This window comes from Filicampus tigris, chromosome 1, assembly GCF_054856515.1.
Source record: "Filicampus tigris isolate MCC_2025a chromosome 1, RoL_Ftig_1.0, whole genome shotgun sequence".
Taxonomy (NCBI): Eukaryota; Metazoa; Chordata; class Actinopteri; order Syngnathiformes; family Syngnathidae; genus Filicampus; species Filicampus tigris.
This window is the reverse complement of record NC_141217.1, coordinates 6793344-6812654: the sequence shown is the minus strand read 5'-3', so window position 1 is coordinate 6812654 and position 19311 is coordinate 6793344. Positions and strand designations below refer to the sequence as shown.

The 19311-nt window shown below is 38.3% G+C and overlaps 1 protein-coding gene across 4 annotated transcripts in view; it reads left to right on the top strand.

Moving 5' to 3' along the window:
• nphp4 (nephronophthisis 4) overlaps positions 1-19311 on the top strand; it is a 182771-nt gene that overhangs the window by 14585 nt on the left and 148875 nt on the right. For 2 of the 4 annotated variants that reach the window (XM_086049388.1, XM_086049379.1), the window contains exons 3-4: positions 13427-13587; positions 14387-14451. In XM_086049388.1, the coding sequence (XP_085905514.1) occupies positions 13427-13587; positions 14387-14451 (226 nt within the window). Of the gene's footprint in view, positions 1-8160; positions 8320-13426; positions 13588-14386; positions 14452-14972; positions 15198-19311 lie in introns of those variants that run through there. The other 2 variants (XM_086049397.1, XM_086049406.1) reach the window with 2 other exon arrangements.

Below are 19311 nucleotides of genomic sequence, written 5' to 3'. Positions count from 1 at the left end.
GTACAAGTAGAGGAGTTCTTGTCTTTGACATGCTAGGAGTAATTAGCCTTATCCGACACCGGCATCGCACTCAAGGTAAAATCAAAGCAAGTAAAATATGAATGGACTACGGCAATAATCAGTCCGCCAAAAAGATAAAGTAGTCCTAAGATGGTTGGTCAACGATGATGTATGCACTGCAAGAGAGTATTCGTTCACTTACATTGGATAACATTGAATGAAGGCTAATATATGTGTCAACAACTGCTTTGGGGTAGACTTAGACCTAATGCAAATACTCATTTACAATGCACTGATGGAGGACAAACTGCACATCACATTACATAGCGATGTACAAAAAACAGTTAACTGTTATTTAAAGAAAAGGTTTAAAACAAAATCAATAATGATCAATATTGACTGATATGAAATACTTAAATTGTGAGTTTTTCAAACATTTCTGAGCCCTTCTAAGCACATTATCTTTAAAATGGAGTTTATATCGACCAGTTTATTTCACTCTTTCGTAGTTACATTGACCTCATATATGTCAAAATAAAATAACCTAAATGTATTTTTCTTTGGGTCATTATTTTCAATAGTTGAAAAAAAATTCAATAATATATCGATATCGACCAATATGAAACACTTGTCTCGTGATATACTTTTCAGTCATATCGCCCAGCCCTAAAGAAGTCCCAGAGCTAAATACGCAACAGTGTGGGTGGCTGAGCTGCAGAAGCTGGATGACTTTCATGTTAATAGATGTCTCACACCAAGCCGTTTTGGTGAGATAAAAGCAGCACAACTACACCATTTCTGCAACGCCAGTGAAATTGGATATGGAACAGTGTCTTATCTTCGACTGACCAACTACAGCAACAACATCCACTCTGCTTTCGTAATGGAAAAAGCTAGAGTGGCTCCTCTAAAGCAGACAACCATCCCAAGACTGCAGTCCTGGCTGTTAAAATGGGCAGAATGTTGAGGACACAGTCCCAGTTAAAATTGGATAATTCAGTGTTGTGGTCAGACAGGACAACTATCTTCAAATACATCACAAACATTAAATTACAAGATTTCAGACATTTGCGGCCAACCGAGTTTCCATCATTCGAGGCATGTCCAAGGTGTAGCAATGGAGACACATCAGCTCACGCCTCAATCCTGTGGATGACGTACGTGGCCTAGGAGCAGATGCTCTGCTTTAATCCAAAAGGTGGATATTAATATGGCCCTGACTCCCTCTCACAGCCAGAGGCACAGTGGCCAAGTTTGGTGGAAGAGTTGGGGAAGATCGCCAATGATGACCCTGAAGAGAGAAACGATGTCATTATTTTTAGCACAGTAGTGGAGGGACAGAAGAGTCCTACAAAGATGTTTATTGAACACTCAAAGTGGACAAATCTAAAAAGATCTGTGGCATGTATTCTGAAATTTAGAAGGCTGCTTCAGGGCCATGAAAGGACTTGAGCACAAAGGTATTTTTGTGCACAGGTGGATCATAGCAACAAAACACAAATGATGCTGAATGACCAAGACAAGCTGACCACTCAAAGACTTACCGTGGATGACACGGCCCAAGCAGGGCTAGAGGCTATTGTGCGTTTTCAACAGATGCATAGCTTCAATGATGAAATTAACACATTAGCTCATTCACTGTCATTGATGTATTTATTTGTCTTTTCACACTCCAGCCATTTTCTCCAAGGAACTTATTTATCTTTTTTTCATTTTTTTTTCAAACGTTTGGGTAAAAGGTGGTCTAAAAATGTATGGCAGTGAATGAGATAAAGAAGGTCTCCACAGTCAAAAGGTGCAGCTGTATTTCCAGACTTGACCCTGTCCTGGTTGTTGCCATGCTAAGGGTAGGAGGAAGGCTGAGCAGATCAGCACTGTCGGAAGAGGTGAAGTATCTGGCAATCTTACCCAAAAGTGGATGTGTCTAAGACTTCTTCTACATCCATGAGATAACTGTACATGGTGGTAGAAATCATATGCTCTCCAGGCTTCGACGGAAATTTGGAATGCTAAGAGCAAACTCTTCGGCAAGGACCATATCATCCAACAATGTCATGTGTGCTGACGTCAGCATGGGAAAGTAGTGGAGCAAATGATGTATCACACCAGACCTGCCTCCTTTGTCGAGATGGACTGCTTTGGGCCTATCGAAGTGAATAGAGGACGTGGTACTGTGAAAAGGTACGCGGTCATATTCATGTCTGGCCTGCCGAACCATCCACCTAGAGGTAGCTCCCTCCATGGACACAGATTCTTGCATTCTTGCACTTGGACGATTTATTTACTGAAGAGGTCAAGTAAGGTCAGGTCAGACAATGGCACCAACTTAGTAGGCTCTACTTGTGAGCTGAAAGAAGCTCTGAACCAGCTGAATGGGAGCAAGATTGAGAAGGTTTTATATCATGGAGGTTTAATCCTCACGGCGCTCACCATGGCGGGGCGTGGGAGCGGTTGACCAAGCAGGTGAAGACCGTTCTCTTTTCTGTTCTGAGAGAGCAAAAGCTGGATGATGAAGCATTGCACACAGCCTTCTGTGAAGTGGAGGCGATACTGAATGACCGACCAATCACCTCTGCATCAGATTATCCAGGCGATCTGGAGGCCTTGACACCTAATCACCTAATTCAGTTTAAAGGAAAACCGATTCTACCAGATAGTTTGTTAAAGCAAGGATGATGTTTATGCTCCAAGACGATGGAGGCATGTGCAGTATATTGCAGACCTCCTCTGGAAAAGATGTACAAAGGAGTATCTGCCAATGATGCAGGAGCGTCAAAAATGGGAGCGTCAAAAATGGAATTCCAAAAGAAGAAACTTTGCCCCAGGAGACATAGGGACAGCCAAGCTCCACGCAACGCTTGTCTGATGGGCAGAATCATCAAAACGATGCCAGACTCCAAAGGTTTTATTCGCAGATTTCTTCTGTGGACAAAAACAAACGAAATAGAAAGACCACTGGACAAGATCTGCTTGATTTTGGAAGCAGAATAGAATTTCGGGGCCACACGCCGAGAAACTGATGGGCCAGTGGTGACCACTGATCTCCAACCGTGTGACTAACAATCACATGCAATTATGCCCTCATTCATGCACGCCAACATATCGTTTCCACACAGATCCCATTGCATCCACTGATATTATGCACCCACACCCTCTAACACACCAATGCTGGTTCCCCGATACCACCCAATGGATGTCGCAGCACATGGACTGCATTACCTGCGGTAGTGACAATGAATACAACAAATTAAGGAATTTTGGATAAAATAAATAAATAAATAAATGTGTATTTGAGATTACCTGGCTGTAAAGAATTATAATATCACTTGATTATTACAGATGTGCAATTGATACCACCTAGTTATTACAACATCTAACACTGATTGGCTCCATTAAAATATGTAATTGTTCCCGTTTAACAATAAGGGGCTGGAATGTTGGAGCCACATTTCTTTATTTAAGATTAGGTTCAATTATATATTGTTATATTAAATTTACTGTACAAATTTTACATACTTTTGTGATATGGAATATTTGGAATGATTACTCCCCTTATGTGTTGTTAATGGTATGGCAGGCTCATGGATCGTTCACTGATTAACGTGCATGTATCAAGTGTGTTTAAATGGACATGCAACAGGGAAGTCAAACGTTTGCTATACACAGACGGGGGTGATCATAGAGTCTTTCAACCACTTACACTTACACCTATACTTACAATGCATACTTATACACATATACATATACACATGTCATTTTTGCAAGATATTAGTCATTTGGAATTGTGAATCCTTTTTGGAACTTGCTTGGATCACAATAAACATCATTTGGAATTTTTGTACCAACTACTTTTTCGACTGATTGCTGGAAAGTGAGAACTTTTAACGCCGATTTGGCCAGCTTATGGTTGGACATTGAAAGCCGGATCGGTGCTTTTTTTTTCATTTGCATACAATATGTGCCAGTCACTACAGGTACTGAGTTGAATTCGACAATATACAGTAACCTGCGATTGGCTCGCAACCAATTCAAGGTGTCCGCCGCCTACTGCCCGAAGACTGCTGGGATAGGCTCCAGCACTCCCCGCGACCTTTGTGAGGATAAGCGGTATAGATAATGGATGGATGGAATATACAGTAACGCACAGGCCCGCCAAAGCAAATTATGTGCATCGACTTCATGTTTCTTGGTAAAATACCAAAGTTGCAAATTGCCTCTTTTTTAAAAATGTTGAGATATTGCAAGCATTTTTGTTTCCAGGTTCCCTTTTAAAATACATGTAATAATATTTTTTTAAAAAGGTTTTATTGGCCTCTGATTTCAAAATTAGCTATTTGTCAATTTGTTGTGTATGTAATATGAGGCGATTATACATTTATTTGAGGTCACAGTCATAACGGCCCTCCGAAGGAAACCATAGCAATGATGTGGCCCGCGACAAAAATGAGTTTGACACCCCTGCAGTAACGGTATCCTCTACAATATATTATTGCAGTTGTACAAAGTATTTTTGCAATGGTGTAGAAATGGGAGCTCTGTCTAATATTTAATCTATCTCGTTTAGATTAGATGAATGAGTCCAAAATACTAGGTACAGCTAATACAATGGCTTTAGATCAAATTTAGAATGATTTGACTTCGCGAGTGTTTCACTTCAGATTTACACTGTACTTTGACCGTCACTTAAATGTCAACATTTTGTATCTGGAAATTTCTAGTGTTCTTTGTCCTCGGAAACACTTCAGATTGTTTTTCTCCTCTTGCATTCCCACTGCACACACACGCACAAACGCCCGCACACACACATACACACACAGCGCCTGCGGACTTACTGTGGGGCATTTCGGACCGACTAAATATCAGGAGACCAAAACCTGGGCGAAAAACCAAGACTTTACCAAGAGAGAACTGCAGTGTCGAGTTGGCTAAACCCTAGATGTTTCATTATGTCGGATATGTTGTCTTTTTCTTGCCATCATATGCAGCACTGGGTATACCAGAGGATGTGCAAACGTATATGATGGGAGCCTGTGCGAGTGATGGTAACTATAAGTTTGCTCTATGACTGGTGAACGGTAGCCTCAAGGCAATCTACCGGGTAATCTGTATGACTTTCTTGTTTACTCCTCTCTACTTCAGACTGGATGGTGTTGTGATCAGGAGTGTAGTGCCTGTCAGGACCTCTGTAAGTCAAGAGGCTCACATTCCCTTAGGACCTTCAGATTCCTGAATCTTTTGTTTCTCCATGTCAGTTTTAGTGCCATCATCCATCTCTGTTAGTGTCTATCTGTCCATCTGAATTCTGCTTGCTTCTGCATTTATTCAAATTATACACTTGGTTCAGTTGCTGATTGCTAGCTTTTGGTCTTACAGTGTGAAAATTGCCCGCTACCACCTAACAAACCCCCTTTCCAGTATTGAGCTTTGACTTGCTTGCTTAGGAAGGTCAGTCTAACAGTAACTTGTAATTTTGTTGGCCATAATGTACTGAAGATTAATCCTATCATTCCCAAAAAAACTTCAGAGATTTTTTTTTAGAGAACTTCAAAAGGCATGTCTTGTATGTCCCCAGTGTCTTTTTTTTGCCCAACCTATAAGGGGCACCAAGAAAACTATTTACCTCACAAATACGGCTGTAGGCTTTCAGATGGTAGGCATAAACAAAAGTGTATTTAATCCAATTTGGTAAATGTATAATAAAAACTTCTCATTTCGGTATTGTATTTTCAAATCGTTACAAACCTTGAAACAGCTATGGGGTATTGGCATACGCGTCTAAAAAAAAAAAAAAACGCAAGGTCGGCTGAAAAACATGGTCGCTGTCAACTGAAAGGTCTTTACAGGCCTGCCGTTAATCAGTTAATTGCACATGCAATCACTTACTGACTATTTCTGCCGTAATATGCCCCCAAAGCATTTTGAGCCCAACCTATTAGGGGCAACACAAATGCCACGACCTCAAAAATAGTGTTTAAAACATGCCTCAGCACAAAAGTATGATTAGCTTGAAATCTTATACAAAAGTCCTGAAACAAGAATGGAAAATTCATGATTTATAAAATCAACAGTCACCGTTACACACTGATCTATAACCAATCATAACTTCATTTTTTTTTTTGCTCGTGGCTCACATGATACATATAAAATGTACTTAAATAGGTGAGTCATTTCAGCATTTAAAGCTCTCTGTCCTTGCAGCATATGAATTATATTGACACCTTCTTTGACGCATTTCATATACATGTGATTGGGCTGTGAATTCAGTGATGGTTGGATTCTTCTTATCTTTGGCTGATAGATCAACTTCTCCATCTGTTCTGTTTTTTTTTTGTTTTACTCTGTGTTTGTTCGACAGCAACTTTTCCCTCCTTCCTTTATCCATAACTCATCTCAGGAAACAAGCAAATAAACATTTTTACTCAAAAAAAGTAATCATTGGCTCAGTAAATGAAGAAACAGTTTTAAGCGCTTTGAGTACACTGGAAAAAAAAAGTGCATTATTTACTCAATTTTCTTTCAAGTGGTTGCAAGAAATAAAATCATCTGAATCCAGTAAGTTTTTTAAAGCAGACTATACATCTACTTTATAGTCTAAATTGCATGTATAGCCTGCATTTTGAAGCTGACTATACATCTACTACAGATGATTTTATTTCATGCAACCACTTGATGAAATAAAATGGAATAAATGAAACCATTTTTTTCAGTGTACTTTTGGTTGAAAAGCATTATACAAGTGAAAGCCCATTTACAATTATCGCTGGAGAACACAATTTTAGACTTTTTTTTTTTTTTTTAGTTTTTTTATACCCCATTTTCTTTAGGTTTATAGGCTCGCTTCATTCATTCATTCATTCATTCATTCATTTGAGCTCCGATCCTAATAAATAGACATAACAAATTCCTGAATTTCAAATGGTGATAAATAAGCTTGCATACTGACTCAGGTGGTAGAGTGGTCATCTCTCAACCTAAGGGTTGTGGGTTCGATACCCTGCCCTTGTGACCTTGTGTCAAAGTGTCCTTGAGCAAGATGCTTTTGCTGATGCCCAGTTAGTCCTGATGCTACGTCATCAGATGAATGCAGAGCCAGTGTCAAATGCTTGGAGTGCCTTTTAGTTGGAAATGCACTAGACAAGTGAAAGCCCATTAACCATGCCCATTTCTTATTATCGTCATATGGTATACTTGAAAGGTTTATCAAGAAATGAAAGTGGTATAACTTATTTTCTGGTATAATGTTTAGTGCAGCCATGCATAGAAACAGTAAAATCTTCAGATTCATTATTATAATAAAGCATAAAAAGAAATAATTTGTACAATGGGGACGCCCAAAGTCAAACACAGTCGTGCAGTTAGGGGAATGAGATGAGCCCATAGTCAATGCAGTTCGCTCGAAGCAACCGCGGTGTATATTCACCCCCACAACCAAACACGCGACACACATGATCGAGTTTTTGAACAAGTGAGGCAGCGACACCTTTTTACACAGCAGCCACTGCTGTTGATTCTTCAGGCTTGTTGCTGTTTGTGATGCCAAGGCGCCAGTCAAGATGCGTCGAGAAATTGTTGTGTTCTTTTTACAATTACATCTGCATTTGCAAAGGCGATACACGGCGCCCGTCTCGTCAAGACGATCTCCTTTCTTGGAAAAACCAAGAAACCAAGTTTCTCGTCAACTTGATACATGTTGCATAAATCCCTGGCACCGACCGGAGATAACATGCACAAGCAAAAAAAAAAAAAAAAAGAAAAAAAAATGACAGTTGGTTGAAAATTACATTCAAACTTGAAAAATTAATAAAAGATTATTGGGAATTTTGAGTTTTAAATTATTTCAATTGATCAATAAGAATCATCAGTGGTCACTAAAATGACTTGAAACTGAAGAGACTGGAATTTACAAAAATGCATATTGACATACTAATAATGGGGCAAGTTTCCTTTGGACAGATGAGACAAAAGTGGATCTTTTTTTGGCAAGTCATATCAGCTCTGTGTTGACAGATGCAACAAGAAACAAGGTTGGTTATGTTCCAGGGCCGCTTTGTTGTACGGCACAGGATGTCTTGAAATTGTGCAGGGTACAAACAAATTGCAAGACTTAACAAGGCATTCTGGAGCAGAATGTGCTCATTGTTCAGTGCCAGAAAACTTTTTCTCAGCAGCAGGCAATGTGTCCGCCAAACGGGAAAGGCTGAAGTCATTCGTTCATTGGGCGTCAGCCAAAATTCAGTTTGATTGCAATTTGCAGAAAAAAAATCTTAAAAATTGAAATATTAATTTATGGGCATCGTCAATTTTACGACCTCATCTTCAGTATGTATTTGTCTTTTCATTTCTTATTACTTTTGTCATTTCAGTGACTGTTTGTTTTTGTGGAATGGTATCAAAAATTGTGTCCATTTTTAAATTATTTGACTTTCCAATCCATACCACTTATTGGTTCTCTCAGAAAGAAAATTTGACTTTCCTGGGATCTACTTTTGCATTTACATATATTTTCCCCGGGTCACTTTTTAAATTCTCAGTGTGTGTCTGCTGATGTCAATATCCAGGCTGACTTGTACCAGCTGTGGTGCAGTCACTCAGTTATTTTAAAAGAGGTTCCTGTAATTTCCCCTATCCCTCATCCACACAACCATCCCATCCCTCCAAATCCAGTGGCAGCCAAAGAATTTCACTCAGAGAGGGTATCAAATGTAACCTGCTCATTTTGTGCCAATGAACTCAACGTTTGTTGGCAATGCATGCCAAAACTAGTATGAATGCTTCAAGGCTGACAATCCTCTGGAGTGAACATCCTTGCATATCTTCATAGAACTTGTTGTCTTCTAATAGCAAAATCTCAGGGTGTAGTCATGTGGAAGTCAACAGTGGGAGTTTGCAGATACTCTGAATAAGCTTACATAATGCATCAAAGCTGAATTGTGTTTTCATGTACCAGTTGGCTACTCTTATTTCCCCTATCAATGCTGCAAAACATCAGGCTTTAATCTAAGACATACACATGCATGTATATACTGTATAACCTGAGAATCTCAATGAAAATGTGAAATGTACAGTTGTTGTCATAACTGCAGCCAGCTGGTCCTTGAGCGGAAGATCGAATGTGTGAATGAGGCAACCGTGTGAAGCCCCCTTGAGGTTAAAGCTAGTTTACTGTCAGAGCTGCTTCTGGCTACTTTACACGCAAGTGCATCGATCCTTGTCCAAAACAACTTGTTTTTGGGGACACTTGTAGTATATTTTTTCTTAACAATTGTACAACCTCAAGAGGCCCAATTATTACTGCGAATGGTTTATTTTCCACAGCTCGTCTATTATCATGTTTATAACCAGCCGGTCGGAAAATGGCTGTTTTTGATTACATTTTTTTTCTCTGTTAAACAGAAATTGAGCAAGTGCTTCATGGGACTTCTTTCTCTTTCATTCATTCATTCATTCATTTGTACATGCATCAAAGCAGTGAGAAAGATGAAAAAGAGAGACCTTTTCACCTGGAAATCTATCAAGAACAATGTCTACATCTGGATTACCCTGAGTCTATGGACTCCGGTCTGTGACTACAATGCAATTTTCCATGTTGTGAAACAGCGGATGACAGTGCAGTCTATTACATACATACATATTATACATCTTCTGGTTAGGAAAGGAAATTACATTCAAGCTAGGGCTGAACGATTATGGAAAATAATGCAATTGCGATTTTGTTTTTTTTTTGCGATATGAGTTGCAATTTTTTTTCAAGTTCCTTTTCTAATGTATTTTTCAGCAATTCATCTTTGTTACAACAAACAATATCATATCTCATGATGCATTATATGATACTGAGGTAAAGGCAAATGAAGCATTAATTCATATGAAAGACAGTTTATCTACTACAATTAGATGATATATACTATACAAACTCAAGTGCAGGTTACAACTAGTGTTGTTCCGATGCCATTTTTTGGCCAGATATCGATTCCAATACCCAGCTGTGCGGTATCGGCCGATGCCGATACTGTACCGATACCAGACTTTTGGGAAAAAACAAAAAAAAAAGATATATATGAGCATTTTTTTCTTGTAATTCTAAAGAACTGCATAGTCACTTGGATGTAAAACCATTGTTATCATGGCTTGGTCAGACTTAAAAACCTTTGTGAAACAAGAAAAAATAAGAAATAATATACACAAGGTATTTTTGAGAGAGATTGTGTCGGATTAATTACAAAAGTTATAGGACATTATTATAAAAGTTTGTTTTGAGTACTGTATTAGTGACCCATCGCAACAACTTCCGGTCCCAAATCCACTTTCAAATCCAAAAACAAGCAGTAGAAAAATCCAACAAGTTCAACTCCAAAATCCAAAATTGAGCAGGGTTTGTTGTTGCGTTGCGGTCCATTCCCCTTGTTCATGCTCACTGCCGCTGCCGCCGCCGCAATATCTTGGTGCTTGTTCACATGTTTCATCCTCAAATGTTTTAGCAGATTTGACCTGGCCACTTTAGTTCCACCTCTTGCAACTTTCGCATTTCTTCTGCTCTTCCTTGAAATGGTTCGGCTACTTTATTGGAGTCCAGCTGTGTTTAATTAAACTGACTGGACTTGATGAGGAAAGTCACTGACCAGTCTATATAAGACCTTACAGTTCACATTGCATGTTAGAGCAAATGAGAATCATGAGGTTGACGGAACTGCCCACTGAGGTCAGAGACAGATATTGAGGCAAAGGCACAGATCTGGCCAGGGTTACAAAATAATTTCTTCAGCACTCAAGGTTCCTAAAAGCACAGTGGCCTCCATAATCCTCAAATGGAAATCGTTTGGGAAGACCACAACTCTTCCTCGACCTGGCCGTCCAGCCAAACTGAGCAATCGTGGGAGAAAAGTCTGTGTGAGAGAGGTAAGTAAAGAACCCAAAGATCTCTGTGGCTGATCTCCAGAGATGCAGTAAGGAGGTGGGAGAAAGTTCCACAAAGTCAACTATCACTGCAGCCCTCAACCGGTCGGCGCTTTATGGCAGAGTGACCCAACGGAATCCTCAAGACACATGAAAGTCTGAATAGAGTATGCCAAAAAACACACGAAGGACTCCCAGACTATATGAGAAATAAGATTCTCTGGTCTGATGAGACCAAGATTGAACTTTTCGGTGTTAATTCCAAGCCGTGTGTGTGGAGAAAACCAGGCACTGCTCATCACCTGCCCAATACAATCACTACAGTGAAACATGGATCATGTTGTGGTGGTGTTTTTCAGCTGCAGGGACAGGACGACTGGTTGCAATTGAAGGAAGGACGAATGCGGCCAAGTACAGAGATATCCTGGAGGAAAACCTCTTTCAGAGTGCTCAGGACCTCAGACTGGGCCGAAGGTTAACCTATCAACAGGGCAATGACGTGAAGCACACAGCTGAAATAACAAAGGGATGCCTTCAGCCCTGACCTAAAGCCGATTCAGCATCTTTGGAGAGACCTGAAAATGGCTGTCCACCAACATTCACCATCCAACCTGACAAAACCTCTACTCAATATTGAGCACAGGGTCTGAATACTTATGACCATATGATATTTGAGTTTTTCTTTTTTAATAAATTTGCGAAAATTTCGACATTGCAGATTTTTTTTTTTTGTGTCAAGATGGGTTGCTGAGTGTGCATTACTGAGAAATAAAATGAACGTTTTTGATTTTGGCAAATGGCTGCAATGACACAGAAAGTGAAACATTTCAAGTGGTCTGAATACTTTCCGTACCCACTGTACTTACTGTATGAAAAAACTCCTCTGTCATTTTGTGTTGGTTCGGATTGAGAAGATCAATATTATAGTGACCACAGATGAACCCTTTTTTTTTGTTTGTTTCTGTTTAGACTTCCTCTATGGGTGTAAAGGTCCACCAGGATAAATTGCAATGAAAATGAAAATGAAACAATCCTATTCATAGTTTTGAAGAATAACAAATTACACAGGGGACAATCTCAGATGGTTAATTTGTGAATCTCATATACAGGCCTCGCTGCATGTGAATGAGTGAGAGTCTGTGCTGTGGGTCAGTCTTATTATTTTCAGTTTGAATGGCAAAGCAGAGTGCGGAAACAATTACCACCACAACTACCTGGGCCGGACTACAAAGAGTCTCCCAAAAGGCTTGAGTGTTCTTCTGTGAATGCATGTAAAAATAGCAAGGTTAAACCTTTGCAAGCCTATTCAGCAGAGGAGCACATGCTCATGAATGTGAGATGTGTGATCTCAAATCCTCCATAGTTGGGTTATCCTGTCAGTCTTGGATGTTTGACTACTCTTTTAAGAGAACTGCTGGATGGAGAGTGATCGAGAAAATGAAAGATACGTATTTGTGTTTCACACTAAGTAGCAATATGAAACATTATAAAATACTTTTTTCTTTGTGTTTATTTAATTCCTATTAAAGACGTTATGATATAACGTCATTCTTCAATGTTGAAAAAATGCTTATATAAACAATATAACACTTGTATTGTTGAAATAAGCTTTTTTTTTTTCACTATTTCAGCTGGTGGTGTGCCGCAGGATTTTTTTCAATGAAATAAATGTTCCTTGAATCAAAAAAGTTTGAAAAAGACTCCTCTAAAGGTACAAGGCGTTTGCCCCTTGCGTCAGAAGGGTGAAGGATATTAGAAAACCCTTGTGCAATCATCCTTAGCACTGTTGAAAATAGTTTAGCTTAATAGAGAAGGTAGGGAGTAGTACACGCCGTTGTAGGATCATTCGTTTCTTGGCAATTTCTCGCATGGCATAGCCTTAATTTCTAAGAAAAAGAATCAACTGTTGCGTTTCACATGCAAATACTTTTTTTCTGGCCATTTTGAGCTTTGAATCGACCCCACAAATATGATGCTGCAGATAGTCAACCTATTCAAAGGAAGGTCAATTTTATAGCTTCTCTAGTACTAATGATGATTTCACAAGGGTTTTTCTTTGTCAAGAACGTTTAAAGTGTAACACACACACAAACACGTAACTAATGCGTGAACTCCAAATTTTACTACTTTTGAGGCATTTGAGGTTCCAGTGTGATCACTGTAGCACTTTCATTTTTTTATCCAGAAAAGTACTGCCTCATGAAAATTAATCATATCACGTGATTGTTTTTCCCATCGACGAGATTGTTAATATGGAGTTCACGATGCTTGCTTGGAGTTTAAAAATATCTATTCTTTGTTGCTATGGATACCTTGTGATTGACTGCCTGATGCTGTCAAATCAGGCAGTCAATCAGGCAGTCTGATTTGACAGCATCAGGCAGTTAGTTTACTCTTCTTAATGTTTCCCTTACCTTATAATGTCTTTCACTATTGGGATGTTTGTCCTTGAAATTCTCTGGCACTTGATCAAGTCATTTTATATTCTGAGCAAGTCCCATTTTATGATTGATATCAACGTTCTCCTCTCCTCCAGATCCTGTACTTCCATACATCTCTGCGGTTGCCCAGCAACGTGTTGGTTTTGGAGCTGGTGGCATTGTCAACAAGGTCAGATGGTTTGCAACAGGCCCTGGGGCAAGGCTTCACCGTTTTGGATCTTTTCTCCAACAAGACAGAGCCTCAAGGGGACAGAAGGTGATGAGTCTATCTTAGCAGTTGGTAGCAGCCAGAGATTAGTGATAGTAGGAATAGTGATGTTATGTCAGGGTGGCTACTTGAATTTTGTTCTGAAAATTCCACCTTGTTTATACTTAAATCTTTGCTATACAATAGGGGTGTCCTGATACGATACCAATATTGCAGCCTAGGTTACTAGGAATTTTACGTGCTTTCATTTATTTTTTAGAAAATAACTTTATCTCAAGTTAAACTATTAAAACGAATAGCAATAGTCAGCAACGGTAGGTAAGAAATAATATGACCCATTTATTCCACACATTTGAGTTCCATAAATTCAACCTCAAACATGAGAATGGACTGCGCATGAATAAAATAAATGCAAAATAAATGAAAGCCGTGCTCTAGTTTTTGTACTTGTTGTAAACTGGCGCGCCCAATTTTTTTACTTGGTTGCAGCAGCGCTAAAGTTAGAAAAATGTATGACTGAATCACGTTCACACAGCTGCCAATTTACAGTAATTCACTTCCTGAACAATTTGTTAATTTTCCTGTTTTTAAAATGTGATTTTCCTATTTTTAAAATTTTCTCAGGAACATTACAGCAGGACTGCAACATGGGAGTGTTTCATCAGAGATTTTGGATGTAGACTGATAAAATCCAATACTGGATTTTGGGCTATTGAGGCTATTGGGCTATTGGATATTGAACCGATATCCGATACAATTATCAGATCGGGACACCCCTATTATACAATGTTATACAAATACAAGCCAAATTATACCAATCCTTTTTTTTTTTGCTTTCAACCTATAGACTGAAGATTCTTCATGGGTCACCAAGAGTTCTTCTACACCCACTGCTGAAGAATGTCGTTGACTGTAAGAATCTTTAAAAGGTTCCTGTGGCTCCTTAGTCTGAAAATGCATTGCATCCATGAATCTAAAAACAAGGCCTTAATTGTCATTTAAATATCTTAAACTTTCAAATGTCTTCAAAAATGTTAACCAAATATGATAAGTAGGATTTTATGATTGTAAATACTCTCAAATATGAAAATAAATAAACTTTCATAAAAAAACCCAAAGAAAAACCCCAAATGATTCTCTATGTAACAACGCACAATCACAATAGTGCAACCAACAAAACAGTTATCTCGTTTTAGTCAGGACTTTTAAGAGCAGACGCACATCATATATGTACTGTAGCAACTTTGGACAAAATGTGACATTGACACCATTTTGAAGATGGTCTTAAATTAAACTTCAAACAAGTTTTTCAAACAATGAAAAGTCATACAAAAGTCTTGAACCTAACTTGCTTTAGACCATAGGAACCCTGCTTTATGATTTCTTTAACAATAAGGCTCTAGCTTTGCATGTTCTTTAAATGGGCATTTTTATTATTTATTTGTTTTTACAAAGAGTCCAAAGTAATGCAGAGGTATTGAGATGCTTTGTCACCTTGACTAGCCTGTATAAACGTAATGTTTTTGTGTAGGTTTACAATGAAGTGAATGAAGAATCTCTTTCAGATCTCATGTTTTTTTTGTTAAATTTGTTTTGTTAATAACAGAAAAAGCAGACATGTAAACTCAAAATTTGAATGAACATGAGCAGAGAAAAGAGTAAGTATATTTCCTATATTTCTGCGCATTTTTACAGCAGATATTGTTATTTCACATTTAAATTTCCTTTTTAACATCTCTGCTTAAATTAATTTCATGACAGTATGATCTTGAGGTGAATGATGTTGGTTAAGGATTGGACTTGGCATAGGTATGCATGGATGTAAATCTTAGCTAATGTTGTATTGGATTTTCTCCGGGCACTCCGTTTTCCTCCCACATTCCAAAAACATGCATGATTAATTGGTTAATTGGGCGCTCTAAATTGCCCCTTGGTGTGATTGTGAGTGCGAATGTTTGTCTCTGTGTGCCCTGCGATTGGCTGGCAATCAATTCAGGGTGTACCCTGCATACTGCCCGAAGACAGCTGGGATAGGCTCCAGCACGCCCGCGACCCTTGTGTGGACAAGCGGATTGGATAACGAATGGATGGAGTTGAGACTGAATCAACAGCGCCTCTAAATGGTTGCAGCCAAGCACTGCACGCAAATTTGCATAAACTGTGATCAATCAGTAATCCCACCAAATCAATCTATACGTTTCCATGCTCTTCCCTAACAAAATAATGCTGAAGGTTTTAGGTTAATTCTGTTTGATTTGGAGCCAGCACGCTCTTTAGGAAGGTTGCGTCCTCACTGTAGTCAAATGTAAAGACAAATCCTTTTGGGGATTTCTTAATCTCATAGTTGTTTTAAGACAGTTTGTTAAAAGTCAGACGATAAATTACAAAACGCCGTAGTGCTTTACAGTATGAATAACAATGTGCTCAGTGAGAGCATAGGGTTCCTGTCTTGGTTATCATGTCACATGAATATTAGAAAAACCTCTTTCAAACGGACTCTTCCATGAGATGAATTATTAACCACACGGCTCGTTGTTTAGTCAAACCTTACGCTTCTGTTTCAAGCAGCACACTGCTTGGCTGCCACTCTTTGTGTTTTTTAGGGCTTTTATGGCCACAGCCCTTTTTTCCCCCCTGACTTTGATCTCCATCAGTGTGACAGGGAGACACAGTTTCTTGATTTGAAACCTTTTGAAAGGGGAATTTATGGGACTGAGGCAAGAACTGTAAAAATAAGTTATTTGTGCTTCTGGATGAGAGACGATGTGTTTTTTTTTCCATGGCCATTGATGTCTTGTGTTAAAGATTTATGATGAAAACATACACCTACAGTATATTTCACCTTTATTCACTCTCCCTGACATTACTTTGCTGCTAGAAACTTTCTGGGCATGTTGATCAGTCGTGTATATTGTTGGTAACTCGTCAAAATTAAACACAAAACGATGTTTGTAAAGCTGCATTTAACTCATTCCATCCCAATGCCATATTTATGTCATTTCACAATGGGTCTGAAAAAGTCTTCCACTGAATGAGTGAATTTCCTTCTAAATTTTCATTGGAACATGATGTAAAAAGTTGGCAAAATAGACAGTTTACTCGTTGTTATCTATTCCCTTGTCCTTTAAACAATCCTGGTTGTACACAACAGTATTTAATAGTTTTGTGAAACAGTATAAGGCAAGCCAACAAACTTGAGCCCTGCCAAGTCCAGCAGTCATGCTCACGTCTGTTAGTGTTGTGTCCACCGAGACTTGTCTTCTGCTCGGAAGCATCGAGCAGGTGTAGCTACAACACTGACTTATGAACATGTTGTCGCTATGAGCTGAATTTCAAGTGCCTTTTTAATTAAAAATAAATAAATAGATAATTAAAGCCATGAAGCGAAAAACATTTAAATTAATGTTTGATTTTGTGACAATGAAAAAAAATACATAAACATTTACTGAAAGTAGGTCGGCTAAGATTATTTGATGAAATCTGCTGTCTTGGCATTGCTGTTTTATTAAAGACCATCTATGTAATAAAATGGTCTAACTTTAGAATTCCGCATTTGTCTTTTTGCGAAAGTTAACTCAAAAGTAACATGAAAGTACACATTACAATTCAGGAACAGAATCTAACTGAACTAATTGCTGTCAAATGTCAGTAGCTTGTAATGTGTACAGAAGAGTAAATTAAATGTTCACAGTAGCCAGCCTATCACTGCAAATCACGTGGAATGTAGTCACAGAGTAATGGTAAATGAGCACTAGCAGTACATCAGTCTACCATTCCAGATGTTTTTCTTACTTGAAGCCGACATCCTTTCTGTAATCATCTCAATTACTTTCTTCTTTCCCACTCAACCTTATCCCATAAAACACTGCTACTATTTGTCTGATGCTGAGCCATTTTTTTCTTTGCATCTGTACCTCGGATCCTTTTCGTTTTCACATCTTGTGCCAAGCAACTGCTCAGATGACTCTGAGGCATCACATACTGCTCACTGCAGCTGTAAGGAGTCTTTTTAGGGCTAGTTTTCTAATCTATGCACACAGCATCAGACAGGTACTCGAGGATGATGCAAAATGAATAACACGAAATAAATGATGAAAAAGTTGTAGGCAACTCGGCACTAGTTGTGCCAAGAAAGTTCTATTTGATACATACTGCTCTCCTTGTCCCTCCTTTCAGTTACTTCTGCATTACGGGTTAGGGAGTGTATTTTAACTGAAAGCGGCTTTCACCGCTGGATTGTTTGTGAAACTGAAATGAAGCTGTTGTAACCTAAGAGATTTCTCTAAGCCATTTTCCTCCTTTGGCTTGAGACATTTTTGTGGTAACTAAGCTGTTGGGGAGAGTGAACGAAGTGTCAGTGCAGGAGAGAACAAAGATGTTTTGTAATCCACCACCTTTTTCATTAGTTGGTCTTTAAATATCAGCTCTACTTATAAATAAACAAATGCACTTCCCCATTGTATGTACAAACCAAGTATTATGAATCCATGGTGCACAATATACAATTGCTATTGTAACGGATAAGCAAAGTGAAGATTTCGCTGATATGGGTATACTGTAGTTGAAAATAGTGTATATTTTTTTGGAGTCAATGTGTTCACATTATCCAACCAAATACATCGTTAAACATGCAATAAGTAAAAGTTGAAATAGAAACAATACTTTTGTTTAGATTGTCAATCAATCCGGTGAGCATGGGATATTTAGGGAGTATATATATATATATATATATATATATATATATATATATATATATATATATATATATATAATGTGTATATATATATATATAATGTGTATATATATATATAATGTGTATATATATATATAATGTATATATAATGTATATATATGTATATGTATATATGTATGTATATGTATGTATATATATGTATGTATATATATATATATATATATATATATATATATATATATATACTGTATATTACTCTGAAATACATGGACTGATGTGTAAATTTCAGTGGTGTATTGTTGAATTATAATAGTAATAAAAAAATAAATGTACAGAACATAGATTACTGTTGTGCGTACAGGTATGCCATATGGATATTGCCACTGCACTTTTTTTCAGGACATTTTGATCATGGAGGAATTAGAAGCCTGATGGTTTTATGGTTTGAGGCTGTTGCAAATGCAACTTGTTGTATTGATTTGTCGTCGAAATTGAAAGTGCAATCATTAACCTTGCCAGAGTGAAAGATTGTAAGGCTGTTCAGGCTTGAACGAAGTAACCAAACCACCATTTGCTCCCCTTGCAGATGGTGTGTGTTCTTAGTTGATGGCTGGGATTGTCGCGAGTCACACGCGATTGGATGACCTGCCACAACATCAAACTCATTGCTCACACCACAGGCCCATACAGTATATGCAGCAGGCGCCTTTTTGGAGAAGCATATTTTCCAATTTGAATGCTGTCATTTTGGTAAAGACCTGGAAAATGATGCTGGCAATGTAAGGGAATATTGCAGTGAGGTTGTTGACAGCCAAATGGAATCTTGAAGAATGAAAGCGTCTGCGTGTTGGGTGTCATGTTGTCAGGAGACTCACACCTAAAAATTTCACACTGTCTGTGACGCACCATGGAGATGGATGATTCTTCCTTTGGCATATAGACAATGGTTGTTGAGTGCAATATCTTATGTGCACTTTACTCAGCAAAAATATTAGGACAACAGTGAAATTGTTGAGGCTAATTCATTTAATTTTTTGACATCAAAAAAGGAACATGAGACAAAGGGTGAGCAGTTCATC